Raw genomic sequence first — 18460 nt, 5'->3', positions numbered from 1 at the left:
CATCAGTATTGTCAAGTGTACATTTCTCTGATAATTTACAGTAGAAATGTTTTTTCATTTCCAAACATGCTCTGTAAATGTGTCCTACCAGTGTTAGCTATGGTGGGCAGAATACATATGTTCTAAGTGTGAAATGCACAATAAGAAATAGAACAAAGAATGAAAAAGGTAAAGCTTCCTTCAGAAAGAGTCTGTATGGGAAACAGATTCTGGATATAATCTGTTGATTATAAAAACACAACATAATAAAAAAGCACAACATAATAAAAAAATAGATAAATTGGACTTCATAAGAATTAAAAACTTTGGGGTCTCAAGGGACACTATCAAGAAAGTGAAAAAAAAAGTGTATGGAGTGAGAGAGAATATTTGGAAATCATATTTGATAGGGGTTTAATAACCAGAATATGTAAAGAACTCCTACAACTCATGGGAAAAAAGACAAACATGGTCAAAGGATTCGAATGACATTTCTCCAGAGAACACATGCGGGTGGCCAATAAGCATATGAAAGGACGCTCTGCCTCATTAACCATTAGGGAAATGAAATCAAAACCAGAATGAGACACCATCTCATGCCCAATACAATAGCAATAATTAAAAAAATGTAAAGTTATTGTTGGTGAGAGTGCTGAGAAACTTGGAACCTCCTGCGCTGCTGAAGGGAACGTAAACTGGTGCAGCCGTCAGGGGAAACAGCCCGTGGTTCCTTAAGAACCTAGACGTAGAATCACCAAGGACCCAGCAGGTCCACTCTTAGGCATATATGTCCAGAGGAGCTGTAATCAGGGACACAAACTAATACTTGTACGATAAAGTTGATTGCGGCGTTATTCACAACAGCCAAAGGGTGGGAACATTCCAGATGTCCACTGACAGATGAATGGATGCACAAAATGTGGTCCGTCCGTAGTATGCAATATCATTCAGTCTTAAGAAGAAAGGAAAGTCTGACACGTGCTGCAGCATGGTTAAATCTTGAAGACGTGTCAGATGAAAAAGGATTAAAGACTGTGTAGTTCCACTTACACGAACTGTCTAGCAGAGGCCAACTTTTAGAGACAGAAAGGAAAATGGAGGTTACCCAGGGCTCCAGGAGCAGAGAATGGGGGTACGCTGCTTAATGGTTACAGAGTTTCTGTCCGGGGTGATTAAGAAGCTTTGGAACTAGAGAATGGTGCTGGTTGTATAACATTGTGAATGAGATTCCTGCCATTGAATTGTACACTTAAAAACAGTTACGATACAAGGTCGTAATTCCTTCACATCACTATACATGAAATTGTATGGGATAATTACGATCCATTTTCCACATAATCACAGTCTTTACGTACATTTAAATCAGTGTTGTAAGAGCTATGCTTGGATTCTCTGATTTTGTATTGAAGTTATGAAGCTGTCAAGAAGCTTGAAGTATTGTTTCAGATGATAAGTGCTTTGCATTTGATTTTTACTAACTGTGGATAAGTTCTTTATATTGACAGTGGTGTTTAGTTGGAGCCAAAATGAAACCAGTACAGTAAAAATGGTTTAATGTGATCGTAACAATTTGTTCTTGTTCACTTTTACATTGAAAGCAATTGCTAATCCCGAGCTGGTTAAAATTCTCTAGTGCACTTTTAATGAAAAAAAAATTCTCATAACTCAAACTAGGCCAATTGAAAGTAATTTTTGCTATTAAAATATATACACTACTATATATAAAATAGATAATTAACAAGGACCTATTGTATAGCACAGGGAACCAATACTCAGCATTTTGTAATAATCTATGAGAGAATAGACCTTGAAAGAATATATATATGTATAACTGAGTCACTTTCCCGTACGCCTGGAACTAACACAACAGTGTAAACCAACTCGACATCAATAAAAAAAATTATTAAGTTTACTTGGAAAGTTTGTAACTAATTTATATCTTCTTGTTGTTGTTGTTTAGTCTTGTGTCCAACTCTTTGTGATTCCGTGAACTGCAGTGCTCCAGACTTCCCTGTCCTTCTCTGCCTCCCAGAGTTTGCTAAGATTCATGTCCATTGAGTTGGTGATGCTAGCTAACCCTCTCAGTCTCTGCCACCTCTTTCTCCTTTTTGTATCTACTTAAGGTGATAAAAAGTTTGGATTTTATTTTATTTTATTTTTTTTTAAAAGTTTGGATTTTAAAATGTCATTCAAATGACCCGTTGTTTGACTTCGTGAATCTGGCATTGTGATATTTTAAAGCTCCAGGTCAGGGGAGACTGTTTTCCATGGCACCTTAGCTGTGTGCTGTTAGAATCATGCCTCCTTCTCGAGCCCGGCCTGCTGGAATCCTCCTTTCTGTGCTGTGTCCTCAGGCGCGTGAGGAGTGCGTAGAGCACACACTGTCATTGCTTTCTCCGGAGTTTGGTAGGCGAGGCTCTCTACCTTCGAGTTTGCTGCTGCCTCTGACGTTGGAGAAGACTCTTGAGAGTCCCTTGGGCTGCAAGGAGATCCAGCCAGTTCATTCTAAAGGAGATCAGTCCTGGGTGTTCACTGGAAGGACTGATACTGAAGCTGAAACTCCAATACTTTGGCCACTTCATGTGAAGACTTGACTCTTTGGAAAAGACTCTGATGCTGGGAGGGATTGGGGGCAGGAGGAGAAGGGGATGACAGAGGGTGAGATGGCTGGATGGCATCACCGACTTGATGGACATGAGTTTGGGTGAACTCCGGAAGTTGGTGATGGACAGGGAGGCCTGGCGTGCTGCGGTTCATGGGGTCGCAAACAGTCGGACACGACTGAGCAACTGAAATGAACTGAACTGACTCCATCTTATCTGCTCACAGGCTCACTGCAGAGCTTAACTTCTGCGACTCCCAGGAACCCTTCAAAAGTTGTTCACCACTTAGTCATCACATCCTCCCACACCATCTACCCACTTGCACATCAGAAATACTGAAATTGTGTCAAGTCATTTATCTCTGTGTTAAAAAAAAAAAAAAAAAAAAAACCAAAAAACTGACACCATGAACATCCTGAAATCAGGGATGCTGATTTCAACTCTGACAAAAGTCTGGGCCTTTGAAACACACAGGTCAGCTGCCCTCAGTGAAGTCAGGGCTCATTTCATGATCTGGATATTTTTTTCAATCCTGCACATGGATTATTCGGACCATTACAGTGCTTTTCACTGTGACAAAAGATGCGGTAGTGAATCCAGTTATTTATCATTCTTGAGGTTTAGACCAGCTTAGTGAATTAACCAGTTTCACCACCCCTTGAAGCAGTCACACTTGAAAAAGTTACCATTTTGGGTGGAAATCTTCTAAATTTTGCTTGAAAGTTATGCGTGCTCTTCTGACTTCCGAATCAGAGCAAACTAATATCACTTGGTCTTTTCTTGATAGAAATAACGAAAATCCGTGCATCCGCAGCCTGTGTCAGGCACTGTGCTTAGCGTCTCGCCTGGCTTGTTTTATGTGAGCCTTGGTCTGTCCTGTGAGGTAGTGGAGATTTTCTTCGTTGAATATATATAAGGAAAAGAAACGTCAGAGAGATTAGATAACTTGGCCTGTGAGCACAGAGAGTTCCAAAACCCAGGCAAGCTGATCTCAGAGTGGTGCTATTTTATTTTCTGATGCTTGAAGATTGTCACACCACACTAGTCTCTTAAGTCCTGACGGTTTTAAGATTTTTATCGTTTACAGCTATTTTTGTTTGTTCTGCTGTTGCACTGTGGCACTGGTTTATAATCCAGATAAACAAGGTATAAAATCATGTATAAAGCAAGAATAAACCACTTTCAAATAAAATATTGAGAGGAAACCTCATTGAAATCTGGAGAGCTTGTCTTCTGTGACATATTCCCAAATTACCATTCCTTTTTCATTTAAGTAAGTGTAAGGTTTATAAATAATTTTGTACCCTGAGAAAGTTGCTGTTTCAAAGGTGCTTCCCTTGATGACCTTTCTGGCAGTGCTCTTTGAGAGTGTTTCGGTTTCTCTGATTTCTTTTCTCTCCCTCTCCCCCATTCCCTGCTTCCTTCCCTCCCTCTGGGTCTCTCTGCAATTCTTGTGTCACAGGTTAAAGGGTGTACGATGCGATCATGTGATCGAGTCCCTTGGCATCTAGGTTGATTGTTGAGTGTGCTCTGAGGTGGGTGAGAACCCCTTGGGTCTGGTTCTCAGGATGATACCCTGGGTCATTACACTGCACGTCCTTCCCACGCTGACCAGGGCATGGGCCCACTGCCAGGCCACATGCTTAGGGCTCTTTGGTTACCTACCAACACTGCTTTTTTTTTCTTTTTTAATGCTTACCCGACACTGTTCCTCTTTCACATCTCATCGGAGGGTTTGAGCCTTTCACTGTGAACTGTGAGGTGAACAAGTTTATTACAGGAGGAGGGGGAGCTGGTACAGTTCATCAGGGTCTGGCCCAGGAGGGTTGGGGTAGGGGCCGAGGGGTGGAGCTGGCAGTGTTGTATTTCTGCACAAATTTCCCTGGCTGGAGACGTGGAAAATACTGGAGGGGGCCTGAACCCCCTCTTCGTGAGTCTCCACGGGCAGAAGGACCACGCCATTCTTGGGGTCTCTGGCTCAGACGACTGTTATTCCCTCCATGTCTTTGGTCCTTTCTTCACACAGCCCACTTTCTCCTCCAGGAGATGGGCTCCATGCGTGTGAATCACAGCCGGTTCCATGCTGGACGCTGAGATGTGCCCGTGGTGGTGTGATGAGGAGACACGGGCTGACATAGACGGCCAGCGCAGGCCGCCTCTGGATAGTCCTCACATTGCCTTTTCTGTGTTTGCAAAGTGGGTGGACTTCACACCCATCTAAAGCAGCATCCAGGCTTTAGACGCAGGAATTACTCGCAAAGCAAATTCTGCTCCCCATGTCTCTTTCACCTGGCTAACCTGCAAGTTGAAGTTTTGCTACACTAACATAATGTAAAAATCCAAATTACTAGACAATTATGTTAGTCCAAGTGATTTTCTTACGCACCAGTTGTGCCAATGTAGCAAACACATATTTAACCAATACATATTATATATGTGTATTTATACACCTGTGTCTATATACAAGCTATTTTTGCTATCAAAAAATTAGGGTCACTGTATTCTTCTCTGAATATTTCACTGATCAGTTTTCAGAAAAGTAGTCACAGCCTAAAAGTTGAGTTATTTTTTATTTGGTGGGAATTTTCAGGACTTTAAGCCTGAGAGACAGCATCTCAAGTGAACTTGGCGAGAACTGCTCTGAGGAAGCGAGGGGAGAAGCCAGGTTATATAGAGGTTTTACAACAAAGGGCAGGGAATCAGAACATCAGAAGATTACTTTTAATGAAAATAAACCTGATATGCAATACAAAGAGCTAACTCATTGGAAAAGACCCTGATGCTGGGAAAGATTGAAGGCAAGAGGAGATGGGGGAAAGACAGAGGAGGAGATGGTTGGATGGCATCACTGACTCATTGGACATGAGTTTAAGCAAACTCCAGGAGAGAGTGAAAGACAGGGAATCCTGGTGTGCTGCAGTCCAAGGGGTCACCAAGAGTCGAACATGACTGAGTGATGGAACAACAACAAGGATATCCCAAGTTAAGGAATTCAGAGCTTTTCTATACATGGGAAGATGCAAGCGTCTAGGCTCGCTGGAAGAATCATCCCTTTCACATGCATCTCAGCCCTCCTGGCCCAGCATCCTGTGTTTTCACATCCCGAGCTGCCTTGGGGCTCACCGTCAGGAGTGGGTGCAGCCTGATGGCTGGTATTCTTTTCCTTCCTGAGTGCCCTCAGGGCTCACGTTGGAGGGCTGGGCTCCCTGATGATTGTGACATCCTTGTTTACTGATAAGGCAGGAAACGCTCCATTTCTCAACATGTAATTTTTTTAGAGAAAAAGCAGTCTTTGTTGCTGTGGGATTCTTCCACTGTTGATGCTGTGCTCCACTCCTGAGAGTTTTGTGAATAAGCGTGGATCCTTGAGGCTGAAGGCCAGAGGGATTTAATCTGCTCATAAGGTTGATTCTGTGTTTAGTTGACCTCTATTTTGGCTAAATCTCATGCGGCAGTCACATCTATAGGGTAGGCTGACCTCCTGACTGGTCCTGCGTGGCTGGGACTTTCCTGACTTTAGGACAGAATGTCTCACGTCCTGGGAAGCCCCTCAGTCCCTCTCAGGCAAGCCAAGAGAGCCGCTTATCCTGGAGCCAGAGTTTCCGAGGGGCTCACCTCCGCAAGGTCCTAGCCACCACCTCCCCTACTGCGGTACTGGCAGTTGGCAGCTGATGAGATGAAACAGCTCGTTTGAAGTTGTCCATGCAGAGTTGAAAGGTGTGGTCCTGCAGGAGGTACCAAAGTCCTAAAACTGACCCCGTCCTGATTCTGGGCACTGCTTCCTCGGGTAGTTGGTTGTGGCAGGAGGTCAGCTTGCCTGACGGAGTCAGAGGACAGGACTGACCTCTGCTCTCTGGAGAAATGGGCTTCACCCTTTTGGGATTGCTCAGCTTGTCATCCCAGAGTTTCTCCTGGCTTTTCAGGACCTAAGGATGTAAGCGTTACCACACTCAAGAAAGCATCTTGCACTTGAGAAAACATCAGTCTCTTTTCATTGCAAATATCTCTTCTACGAACATGTATTTTCTTGAAGTTGTGCCCTTGGTTTTGACTCTAGGCATCTAGTACAGAAATAGCATTGCCTAATTCTGCAGAGATTCAGGAGATGCCTGCCAGTGTAACTGAAGATATTTATCTAAAACAAATTGTATCGAAAAAGCGATCTGTTCCTTATCTGTATCGCTTTCAGTGTTTCACAGTGAAGATGCTGGTGGTGTACAGTATATGTGCCTTTCCCTCGGTTGTTGAGAAATCCACTCTTTGATTTGCATAGGAAACTGCAGTGCACTTTAACTGGCTGGGTTCAGGAGAAACTGAGAAGTTGTCTATTAACAAAATCCTTCACTGGGCTAGGAGGTAGCTCGCCTTTGAAGTTCAGTGGCTGTGTAATAATCTGGTCGAATATTGACTGGACACCCAAGCCGAGTGCCTGTGGTAGCAGTGCTCTTGGCGTCACCTGTGCAAGGTGTGTGTGCGCAAAGTCACTTGAGTCATGTCCGACTCCTGCTGACCCCATGAGCTGCAGCCTGCCCGGCTCCTCTGTCCATGGGATTCTCCGGGCAAGAATACTGGAGTGGGTTGCCATGCCCTCCTCCAGGGGATCTTCCTGACTCAGGGATGGAACCCTCATCTCTTACGTCTCCTGCATTTACAGGTGAGTTCTTTCTTTACTACTGGTGCCACCTGGGAAGCCCTTTGTACATGGTCACATCTTATTATAATATCTTGTTGTGGATTTTGTGTTTTTTATATATATATATATTCACATTATGATAATATGTCAAAGAAACTTTAGAAAAGGCCACAAAAGATCTATCCCCTTTAGGCTGTCTGCCTAAAGAAAATGTTTCTCAAGGGGCATGAAAGCTACCTGAGGAAAAACTGGAATGATATTTTTTTAAGAGTTTACTGTGGCTACCAAGGAGCCGTTATTTCATGAACTCAACTCCTGGCACCTTGTGCTATCTCCTTGCTAAATACAGTTTAGGCTGTTTAAAGCTAGGCTCTGTGCTAGAGCGAGCGCTGACTTTCAGAGTAACTTTGGAGATTGGTTCCTGCGAGTTTCCTGCCTAAGGAAAGTAGAGGAGATGGCAGTCGCTGCCCGCTGAGCTCTGCTCTCTGGCATCCCTGTCTTGTGGGCAGCGCCGCGTGGCACTGAACCACGGCCCGCCTGGAGGATGCCTTCTGTTCCTTGGGAAGAGCAGCAGGGGAACTGAAGTTCAGGCAACTTCCTGGAAAGCCAGTGTTTTCCAACTGCAAATCTGGCGTAAAACTAAAGGAGGAAAACTGCGGCTTGTGGGCAGAAGTCAGGGTTCTAGGTTATCGCGTGTGAATCAATGAAAATAGATGTTGCTGTGCTTCCTCCTTTCGGGGGTTTCGGGTGCTCTTCCTGCAGCGCTGCAAACACAGGGACGCAGCCTTGGGTCACAGGAGCCAGCAAATGAGAGTGACCGTAAGTGGTCCTGATGGAGGTGCCGAGAGGGAGCAATGCAAGTGTGAGAAGACATTGAGCTTTAGTAAGAGAAGTGAGTAGTAGCCCCATAAAATGAATCCAAGCTGAGTGAGTACACCTTATTATGCATAAAGTATTCTTTGCAGAAAAGTGTTTTAAGATAAAATTTTCTTGAAACATTTTGGTACCCATCACACTTGAAAGAACCTCGGGCTCACACATCTAATATTTTAACAATTGTTAAAAAAAAGGAGGCCCACAAAGCGATCGTGTCTCATTGCCTTCATCCTCACCTCATGAGCGTCTTGCCTCTTGCTTCTGTTTGTCACTCATGGGAGCAGTCCAGACTTATCTTCATCACTTTGGTATCCGTAACATTCCAAAGTTTTGTTGAGAGTATCTGAATAAACAGCTTCTTTGGAAGACTGACATTTAAAATGATGGTTTTACATAGTTATAATGACTTAATTAGCTACCTTACAGATTTGTTTTATCTTAATATAATGAGTGGGGTTTAATTATTTTGTATGTATTTGTGTAAACTGGGTCCGGTGAGTCTACCACTGTGCTCATTAGACTCTTATTTTATCACGCTCCTTAACAGCGAGCAGGCCCCTGGCCCAGCCCTTATTTCCGTGCGACCAGGAGACGCTCTGGAGCTGCACAGGGAGTATTTTCTCAACTTTCATGCACTTCATCAGTTATTCAGATGTTTCTTGGATGCCTCCAGTGTGCCAGGAACTCTGCTAACTGCCGAAATATAACAGTGAACAAGATAAAAATAGTCCCTGTTCTGAAAAAGGCTCCGGGGGAGCAGCTAGGGCAGGCTCTGTGCACTGGGGGAGCTGTACTGGGGTCAGGCAGATTCCAGGGACGCTTGGGAGACACCTGGGCCTTGGGGGCGGTGTGAGTGGGGGCTGGGGGGTATGGGGTAGGCGCCAGGGAGGGGAAGAGGCAGGGTGGGCGGTGTGAGTGGGGGCTGGGCGTAGGGGGTAGGCGCCAGGGAGGGGAAGAGGCGGGGTGGGAGGCAGGGACGCTGGGCACCCGGAAGGCAGATTCGGAAGCCTATGTGTGTGTGGCCAGGCCTGAGGCAGGCGTGTGTGGTCTGTCCCAGCGTCCAGGGGCTGGTCACTGTCCTTGCACTTAGAGTCGGGAGGTGTTGAGCTGGGGAAGGGAGGCAGAGGGGGTGGCTTGGGATGGGATGTTGGAAGGCTTTCTGAGTAGCATCCACAGTTTTGATGTTACCTTTGAGGGATGAGATGGCTGGATGGCAGCACTGACTCGATAGATGTGAGTCTGAGTGAACTCCGGGAGTTGGCGATGGACAGGGAGGCCTGGCATGCTGCGATTCATGGGGTTGCAAAGAGTTGGACACGACTGAGTGCCTGATCTGATCTGATCTGATTGAGGGATGAGGACCAGCTGCAAACTCTTAAGGAATAAGGGATAAGGTTAAATGAACACTGACGAAGAAGACTTTAGCATTTTTGGAGGCTGGTTTGGGAGGGCTTGAATAAAAGCAGAAAGGAGCTAGTGGAGTGTTTAGGACCCAGTCCCTGACAAAAGGGGTGAAAAGGGAATCTCTGAGAGATGTCTGCAGGACATCATCAGCACAGCTTGGGGCTGTGGGTCCTGGAGAGGGGGGCAGGGAGGACAGGGGGCAGGGAGGACAGGTGGACGGGACGACCCAACGGGGAAGGGTGTGGGCCCAGGAGGAGGGCCCGCTCAGAGCAGAGGAAGAACTTGGTTTGGGCCAGCTGGGTCTGATGTGCACGTTGGCCCAACGAGTCCAGACCACGGGCGTATAGTCGCAGGTCCTGTGGGGACCTGAGTCTGGAGAGAGACTGTCAGGGCTGGCGTCTCGTTGTTGATTAAAGTATCGCTGCGTCTTCAATGTTTCTGCTGCCATTGGAGGAGGAGCTCTGCAGTGCGTTGACTCGGGTGATTTCACACTTCGTTGTGACTAGTAATGTTTGATTGCCTCTACTTTAGAGTTCTGTGGGCTTCCTCAGTGTCCACAAATTTGCGATTTCTCAACTGAAATCAAATATTTGGTTCATTGTCTGCTGGGTTACGGGGTGAAGTATGTTCAAGGAAATACATCCAAACACGTGCAAAGAATGTGTTTTATTACTCTTCAAAAGACAGCACCTATTGGGGAAGTCACATTACCTTCTATGACACCATGCGATGCAAGGAACAGGAACAAAACGAGACGTTTGTTTTTCAATTTAAAGTGTGAATATGTGAAAGGAAACCAGGGAATGTAAAAGAGGAACTATTGCCTAATTAAAAATACTCTTTTCTGTTGGAGTTTTAGGACATTTTATGTGTCAGATTGGAATGAATTTTCATCTTTGAACACTGCTTCTGATTACAGACGTAATAAAGGATTTTGCTGGTAGTTCTCATGTCATTCTGTTTGAATTTATGCCCTATTGATTAAAATGGTAATGTTTTGGGTTTTGCTGTGTGGAAGCTGAGATATTTTTATAGTTATTCGTGAAAGAAGTGCAGCGAGGGGAGAGTCTTTCTCTAGAGAAGATGTTTCAGTGCCATTTCTTATGGTGTGCTTCAGTCCGTGTTCTTGGCATGAAGTGAACCAAAGAGGTTTATTTCTCACCTCATTTTCTTTTGTGAAGACTTCTTCAAAAGTGTGTGCGGATGCAGAGAGTGTTCCTGATGTTTGCGTGCAGCTGTTGGGTTTCAGACAGGAGTGAGAAGACCCTCCCATAGGGTTGCTGTAGTTGGGAGGAATACGAGAAGGAAAAATGCTCCCGTCAGAAAACTGCTTTCTGTTCTCTGAGCAGTAGACATCTCATTTGGGCTACCTTTAGATTTGTAATGGGTAATTTAGCCTGGATATTTCTGTGCAGATCGTTTCTCCCAGTTATATTGTTCAGTATGTGGTGATGTTTGAAACCCTGTGCGAGATGAGTTGTCTTCTGCACGTGGATGGTGTGTGTTTTCAGTCCCTGGGAGAAGCCGGCACAGGGGTGTGTAAGGCACAGGGGAAGGGGCGTCCCGTCTCTGTTGCCAGCTGAAGCTGTCTGCAGTAGTTACTCATGACCGTGTGACTTTCAGCTGGAACTTGGCAGGTCCTCAGAGGCTGGGAAAGAGAGCTGATTTTTGAATGAAGGAGCTAAAATAACATAAACAGTACATGATCTTTGTTTCACTTATGGTTTTATTAAACAAACACAGCTCGTTTAACCCAAACACTGTGGCAGGTTTTCTTAGAGGAAATTGTATTAATATTTATGGAGAATGTTCTGCATGTTGCTTTCAAGAGAATGAAAACATGTATGGCCACTACCCCACAAATGTGACAGGCTAGCAGGTAATTGTGCAGAGATTAGGTTAGTTTTGGGCTTCCCTGGTGGCTCAGCTGGTAGAGAATCCACCTGCAATGTGGGAGACCTGGATTCGATCCCTGGGTTGGGAATGTCCCCTGGAGAAGGGAAAGGCTACCCACTCCAGTATTCTGGCCTGGAGAATTCCATGGACTGTATAGTCCATGGCGTCGCAAAGAGTCAGACACGACGGAGGGACTTTGACTAGGTTAGTTTTAGAGAGAGAGAATTCCGTGGCCAGTGGTACTTGTCCCTCATCTGGTCATCCCTCAGCTCCTGGTCACAGGCCCTGCATACCTGCTTTACTAGAAGGCCTGTGGCTTGGGCTGGACCTCGCAGTGTCCATCATCAGGGCAGGGACTCGGCCACGGCTCATCCGGGCCCTTGTGCAGGGCTGGGAGGGGATGCGGGGTGGGGGCCTCTCATTTTGCTGAGGTTGGTAGGCAGGGGTGGCGTGTGCCTTGTCTGTTGTGTGTGGAAGCCTGTGCTACAGTCAGGACGGGCCAGGTTACAGCGCCATAACGAGCAGCCCCGGAGTGTCCCAGCTCCGTGTGACAGTCACGTCTTTCCTTTTCCCACACAGGTCACCTCAGGACCAGATGAGAGCGTCATAACGCCACACTTTTTGCTTGCTTGCTTGGTTGTTTGTTTGCTGGGCTAAGTATGAATTGGGATTTTTGTCTCTTGCAGTTGAAAGGGTCTTTTGACAAACATGTTGGGATTCGGTTCGGTGGAAAGGAACACCACCGTAGGAGAGAGACTGAGGCAGCTCCGGGGTCAGGTGGCCTCAGGGTTTACTGTAACATGGATTTGGGCTCTCGGCTGCTTCCAGGGCAAGACTCTCAAAGTTACACAAGTCCTTTCCCTTACTTTTTGAAGAGAAAGCTGAGGTGATGAGTGACCTGAACCTTCTGTTAAAGGTCAGATGAGAATTTAAGGACCAGGACTCAAGCCAGGAAGGGCTTTCCTGACTCTACATGCAGGGATTTTTTCAGGGTTTTCCAATCTCTTTCTCTCTCACACAAATGAAGGTAGAGAAGTTTTCAGGGCTGGACTCAAATCGTCACAAGAAAAGGCAGATGGATATGAGGTAGCAAACATAGTGGGCACTTTACCCACGAGATGGGAATTGTATTTGAAAATCCTGTAAGTTATCATGTATGGCAACAGAAGCACTACTTGAATCAGAACTATTTCTAGAATAATCAACGGAAGGTGGCTGTTTGTGGGGACGGGCATTTTGACCCAATCCCATGACACAGCGGTGGTGTTAAGGCCCTGCCCTTGCTGCTCTGTGAGCTCAGCTGACGCCAGAGACCCGGGGTCTCATGTGGAGACAGCACCATGTGCCTGAAGCTGTCTTCACTGGGCACCTGCCCAGTTCTGTCTGCACTGGTCCTGGAATAATAATCTCAGAACTTCATCAGCCACATGTCGAGGACTGGGCTTTGCGGTGCAGATGTGGCCTCATCCTTCCAGAGGAGAAGCTGCCCTTTGTAAGAGATGCGTGTGCATTTGAGCTCTTACAATTTCTACGGTTAATGCATTCCCAAAAGTTAACATTTTTCTCCATCGAAGTGGGAAAAGTATTTTGGAAAATATCAGTCTGCTATTTCCAAGCTAATGAAGCAAGGAACTAGAGAAACTTGGGTTTTTCTTTGATAAGTTTAACAACAGAATAAACATGCTTCCTATTAGACTATAAAGAGCCTTAGGTTGATCGTCTTCAATTATAAGTAGCACCACACCAGTCTCCTGAGTTGCCACCACGGTGTGACCAGGTACATCGCCTCAGAGCCCTTAGCAACCTGACTCAACGCCCTTCCTCAGCCCAGGCTCCCACACGACCTGCACACTCTCCGTGCTGCAGCCACACCACGCCACAGGGGCTTCTCCTCCCACCTGACTTGCTGTTTGCTCTCTGCCGACCTCTGCACATTCTTCCCCGAGCCTCCTCTGAGCCTTTCTCCCACTTGCTGTTCCCGGTACACCTGCCGCTCTAAGAAATGCTCTTCTGTTCCCACTGTAATCCCCGGCGATATTTCTGGTTTTCTCTCCTGGGTATGAGGTTAGACTACATCTCCCCGTCCCCTTCAAGCTCGACGCTTTGGCCGGTAAAATGCAGAAGGAAGTCGGGTGTGTTACTCCGCAGTGGGCTTCTCTGACGGTCAGCGCGCAGTTTACCGTGTTGCCTTCCCCAGGCTGGGCAGTGATGCTCTGGACTGGCACTGCGAGTGGCTAAGTGAGAGCAAAGTGAAGGTGTGTCCCGAGAACGTCAGTGGGCAGGTTTAGTGAGTGAAAAGAAATCTTTGATGTTTTAAGTCACTAAGATTTTGGAAGAGTTTGTTGCTGTTGTTTTTCAGTCGCTAAATCATGTCCGATTCTTTGCAACCCCATGAGCTGCAGCATGCCAGACTTCCCTGTCTTTCACCATCTCCCAGAGTTTGCTCAAACTCATCCATTGAGTCAGTGATGCCATCCAACCATCTCATCCTCTGTCATCCCCTTCTCCTCCTGCCCTCAATCTTTCCCAGCATTAGGGTCTTTTCCAGTAAGTCATCTCTTCACATCAGGTAGCCAAAGTATTGGAGCTTCAGCTTCAGCATTAGTCGTTCCAATGAACATTCAGGGTTGATTTCCTTTAGGATTCTCCGAAAGCACAATTCAAAAGCATTAATTCTTTGGTGCTCAGCCTTCTTTATGGTTCACCTCTCACATCCATACATGACTGCTGGAGAAACCATAGCTTTGACTATATAGACCTTTGTTAGCAAAGTGATGTCTCTGCTTTTTAATACACTGTCTAGATTTGTCATAGCTTTTCTTCCAAGGAGCAAGCAGCTTTTAATTTCATGGCTGCAGTCACTGTCTGCAGTGATTTTGGAGCTGAAGAAAATAAAATCTGTCATTGTTTCCCCATCTATTTGCCATGAAGTGATGTGACTGGATGTCATGATCTTTATTTTTTTGAATGTTGAGTTTTAAGCCAGCTTTTTCAACTCTTCTCTTTCACTTTCATCAAGAAGCTCTTTAGTTCCTTTTCACTTTCTGCCATAAAGGTGGTGTCATCTGTATATCTGAGGTTATTTCTCCTGGCAATCTTTATCTTCATCAAGATTGATGATGAAGCTTGAGCTTCATCCAGCCCGGCATTTCGCATGATGTACTCTGCATATAAATTAAATAAGCAGGGTGACAATATACAGCCTTGACATACTCCTTTCCCAACCTGGAACCAGTCTGTTGTTCCATGTCCAGTTCTAACTGTTGCTTCTTGACCTGCATACAGATTTCTTAGGAGGCAGGTCAGGTGGTCTGGTATTCTCATCTCTAAGAAGTTTCCACATTTTTTTTGTGATCCACACAAAGACTTTAGTGTAGTCAATGGATTAGAAGTAGATGTTTTTCTGGGATTCTTTTGTTTTTTTCTAGGATCCAGCGGATGTTGGTGATTTGATCTCTGGTTCCTCTGCCTTTGCTAAATCCAGCTTATACATCTGGCAGTTCTTGGTTCAGGTTCTTAATGTAAAAATAGCAGGGCTAGGGCATTAAGAGACTAGGACATTTTGAAAGCAGTTTCTCTTGTGAAGTGAATTTGAAGGACAGGGAAGCTGGCTCTAAGTCCTGGAGTGTATCAACTCTTGTGTGACAGCGTCTGCATCTCTACCTCCTCCTCCTCCTCCTACTAAGTCGCTTCAGTTTTGTCTGACTCTGTGTGACCCCACAGATGGCAGCCCACCAGGCTCCGCCGTCCCTGGGATTCTCCAGGCAAAACACTGGAGTGGGTTGCTGTTTCCTTCTCCAGTGCATGAAAGTGAAAAGTGAAAGTGAAGTCGCTCAGTCATGTCTGACTCTCGCGACCCCATGGACTGCAGCCTACCAAGCTCATGTCAGCTGTAAACTTGACATGCTGTAGTGCTCCTTGTGTGTGTGTGTGTGTGTGTGTGTGTGCGTGCGCGCGCACGCTCAGTCTTTGGGACCTCATGGACTATAGCCCGCCAGGCTCCTCTGTCCATGGGATTTTCCAGGCAAGAATGCTGGAGTGCGTTGCCATTTCTGCCTCCAGGGGATCTTCCCCAGCCCAGGGGTCGAAGCCGTGTGTCCTGCGTCTTCCCGCACTGGCAGTCACATTCTTTACCACTGAGCCCCCTGGGAAGCCCAGTAATGCTACTAAGTCACAAGAAACCTTGCCAAGTACATAGCAGCCACTCAACAAATGTTACCAAATCATGTGTAATAAATTATGTGTGATAAGAGCTCTTTGAAAAACAGAATGCTAGGGGAAGGATAATTTGGGAGACTGGAATTGACGTATACACAGCACTGTGTATAAACAGATAACTGATAGAGACCTACTGTAAGCACGGGAAATTCCACCTACCGCTCTGCACGGCCTGTGTGGGAAGAACACTGTTAGACGCGGACGCGTGTGGTGACTGATGCACTGCGCTGTACACCTGAAGCTAACAGGACACCGTAAATCAACTGTGTTCCAATGAAAATTACAAAAAGAAACCAAAATGCTAGTATGATTGAATTTGAGTAGCTAAAGAAAAAATATTGAAATCATAGTTAATCTAAATGTTTGGGTACTAGATTTGGCTAACACTGCTTTCAGCAGCAAGTCTGTTTTAAGAATTAATTCCTTATCTGAGAGGCACGGGTGAAGGGGATTGAGTAGGAGCAATATTTGAAAATACCAAGTTGTGATTGCACTGGGTGTAACCCTGGCAGAGACGTTAAAGGCAGCTAAGTGGGCCCTGCAGGTACCTCTGTGGGCAGATACTTTACTGTGTCCTTGATTAAACAGCCTCAAGACCTTGATGGAACGCACAGTGTGGGAGTGAAAGGTTTGATGAGGAAATATGTGGATGTAAATCTGCCAGCAGGAAGGGGAGCGGAGGTCGAAGAATCCACTGAGGAAGTTCATGCAAGGGGAGGGTACCCGCTCTGCTGGAGTGCAGAAGAGGGTAGTGGGAGGGCCCGGGGTCTGTGATGGGGGCCTGGGCTCTGTGATGGGGGTGGGGTCTGTGATGGGGGCCTGGGGTCTGTGATGGGGCCTGGGCTCTGTGATGGGGGCCGGGATCTGTGATGGGGGTGGGGTCTGTGATGGGGCTGGGGGGGTCTGTGATGGAGGCGGGGTCTGTGATGGGATCGGGGGTCTGTGATGGAGGCAGGGGTCTGTGATGGGGGCCTGGGCTCTGTGATGGGGGCAGGGTCTGTGATGGGGGCGGGGGTCTCTGATGGGGGCCGGGGTCTGTGATGGGGCCCAGGAAGAAGCCCTTGCTATACCGTCCACTGAAGGGCACATCCGAGCAGTTACATATACCTGTGTGTGTCCACACACATGCATGCACACACACACACACACACACACACACACACACGAGAATACAGTTTTATTTCTTGAATGGAAACACAGACCCTCAAAAGGCAACCAATCCACTTTCTCATTGGCTTAAGTGTTTACCCTGATGTTAAAACTGTCAAGGACCAGGGTTCTTGGCCTCCTTGATCAATAGGAATCAATCAGAGGCCAGACATCAAATCCAGGCAAGGCTTAATTGGGGTCCCTGCTGCACCAGGGGGGAGCGAGGAGAACAGACAGTAGGTCCCCTTGCCCGCTCTCTTGCTGGGGGAGGGGGACAAGCTGGTTCCTTAGATGGGGTGAGGGCAGGGAGTGTGCCCAGGGAGAGGCTGGCAGCATGGCTTGGGGGTCTGTCTCCCCTTTGGTGGTGCTGTGTGCAGGGGTCATGGGCAGTACCCCGTTTTGCTCCGGACACCCTGCTTTTGTTTGCTGCTCTTCAGAATGGCAGTTGGAAGTTTTTGGTCTCTTTGTTTGTAATTTGCCCCAACTGTACATGCACACGCTTTCCAGGTTATTCTAGTGGTAAAGAACCTGCCTGCCAATGCAAGAGACATAAGAGACTCGGGTTTGATCCCTGGGTCAGGAAGATCCCTGGAGGAGGGCATGGTAACCCACTCCAGTATTCTTGCCTGGAGAATCCCATGGACAGAGGAGCCTGGAGGGCTGCAGTCCATGGGGTCGCAAAGAGTCGGACACGACTGAAGTGACATAGCAGGCACGCAGGCACATCCACAGAGTTATTTTTCATCCCTTACGGTTTCTTTGTATTTAGTCGTTGAAGATGTTTGTCCGGGGGCAGGCACTGCAGCAAAGGTCCAGGTGCCAGCCTTTCTCACGCCCACACTTTCCAGAGAACTCGTTCCCTGCCATTTCCTAGCAATTGTCCTTTAGAACCATGGGCTTCCTCCCCTCACTCTCTCTACCGAGGGGTGAGTGTCTTGGGAAGGCTCAGCCCTCTTGACCATCGGTCCCCAGCCTGGAGCCCTGAAAATGCAGCGCGGCTTCCCTGGAACCCTGGAGGAGTGAGGGAGAGGGACTCCGCAGTGTCACCTTCCCACGGAGCTGGGACATGCTGGTGGACAGAGACTCAAACCTCTGGCCGGGGAGGGGCGAGGGAGGTGCAGGGACGTGAAGGTTCCAGGCTGGGACTGTGATGTCAGCGGCCCGGGGGGCAGAAGCTTGTCCCCAGCCCATGGCAGTTGGAATCTGTTGGAGGGCGGTTGGTCAGTCCTCGGCCTGAGAGAGCTGGGCAGCGGGAGACTCTGCCGGTGTGTCTGCTTGGACTCCGGGTGGAGAGGAGGCCGTCTGAGGACTCGTGAGCAAGCCCTTGTCCCCAGGAAAGCCCGCAGGCCGGATGTCAGCCCCGGGAGTCAGGCTGCCCGAGAGGCCGGGCGGGCCGGAGGGGCCAGCTTAGCAGCGCTGTGCGGTCGACCAGAGAAGCCCTCCTGCTTCCTTCTGCCTGCGAGCCCCGGCAGCTAATTACTTTCTGTGGGATGGCAAGATGGTATGGTGAGGAGGGGGCTTGTTCCAGTGGTACAGCCTCAGATGCTTATCAGCCCTTACTGTGTCCCAGGGTGCCCAGCCTGTTTAAAGACCCCTGGGTCCTCTAAGTCACTGTTTTACGGTATCATCACGTAACGGGGACACCTGGGATTTTCCTCGTTGATGTCGGTGAAAGGATAAAAGCCATGGCTTCAAGGGTTTC

At 47.2% G+C, this 18460-nt stretch overlaps 1 protein-coding gene across 5 annotated transcripts in view; it reads left to right on the top strand.

Annotated features, from left to right (window-relative positions):
• PDE10A (phosphodiesterase 10A) overlaps nucleotides 1–18460 on the top strand; it is a 582319-nt gene that overhangs the window by 350432 nt on the left and 213427 nt on the right. The window contains exon 1 of one of the 5 annotated variants that reach the window (XM_061428525.1): nucleotides 17978–18264. The exons of the other annotated variants lie outside the window; for them this stretch is intronic. Within the exon in view, the coding sequence (XP_061284509.1) occupies nucleotides 18249–18264 (16 nt within the window). The 5' untranslated portion in view covers nucleotides 17978–18248. Of the gene's footprint in view, nucleotides 1–17977; nucleotides 18265–18460 lie in introns of those variants that run through there. 5 annotated transcript variants of the gene reach the window in all.

The sequence above is a fragment of the Bos javanicus genome, chromosome 9 (assembly GCF_032452875.1).
Source record: "Bos javanicus breed banteng chromosome 9, ARS-OSU_banteng_1.0, whole genome shotgun sequence".
Classification (NCBI taxonomy): Eukaryota; Metazoa; Chordata; class Mammalia; order Artiodactyla; family Bovidae; genus Bos; species Bos javanicus.
Note: the sequence above shows the minus strand (reverse complement) of the source record. Positions and strands in the feature narration are given on the sequence as shown.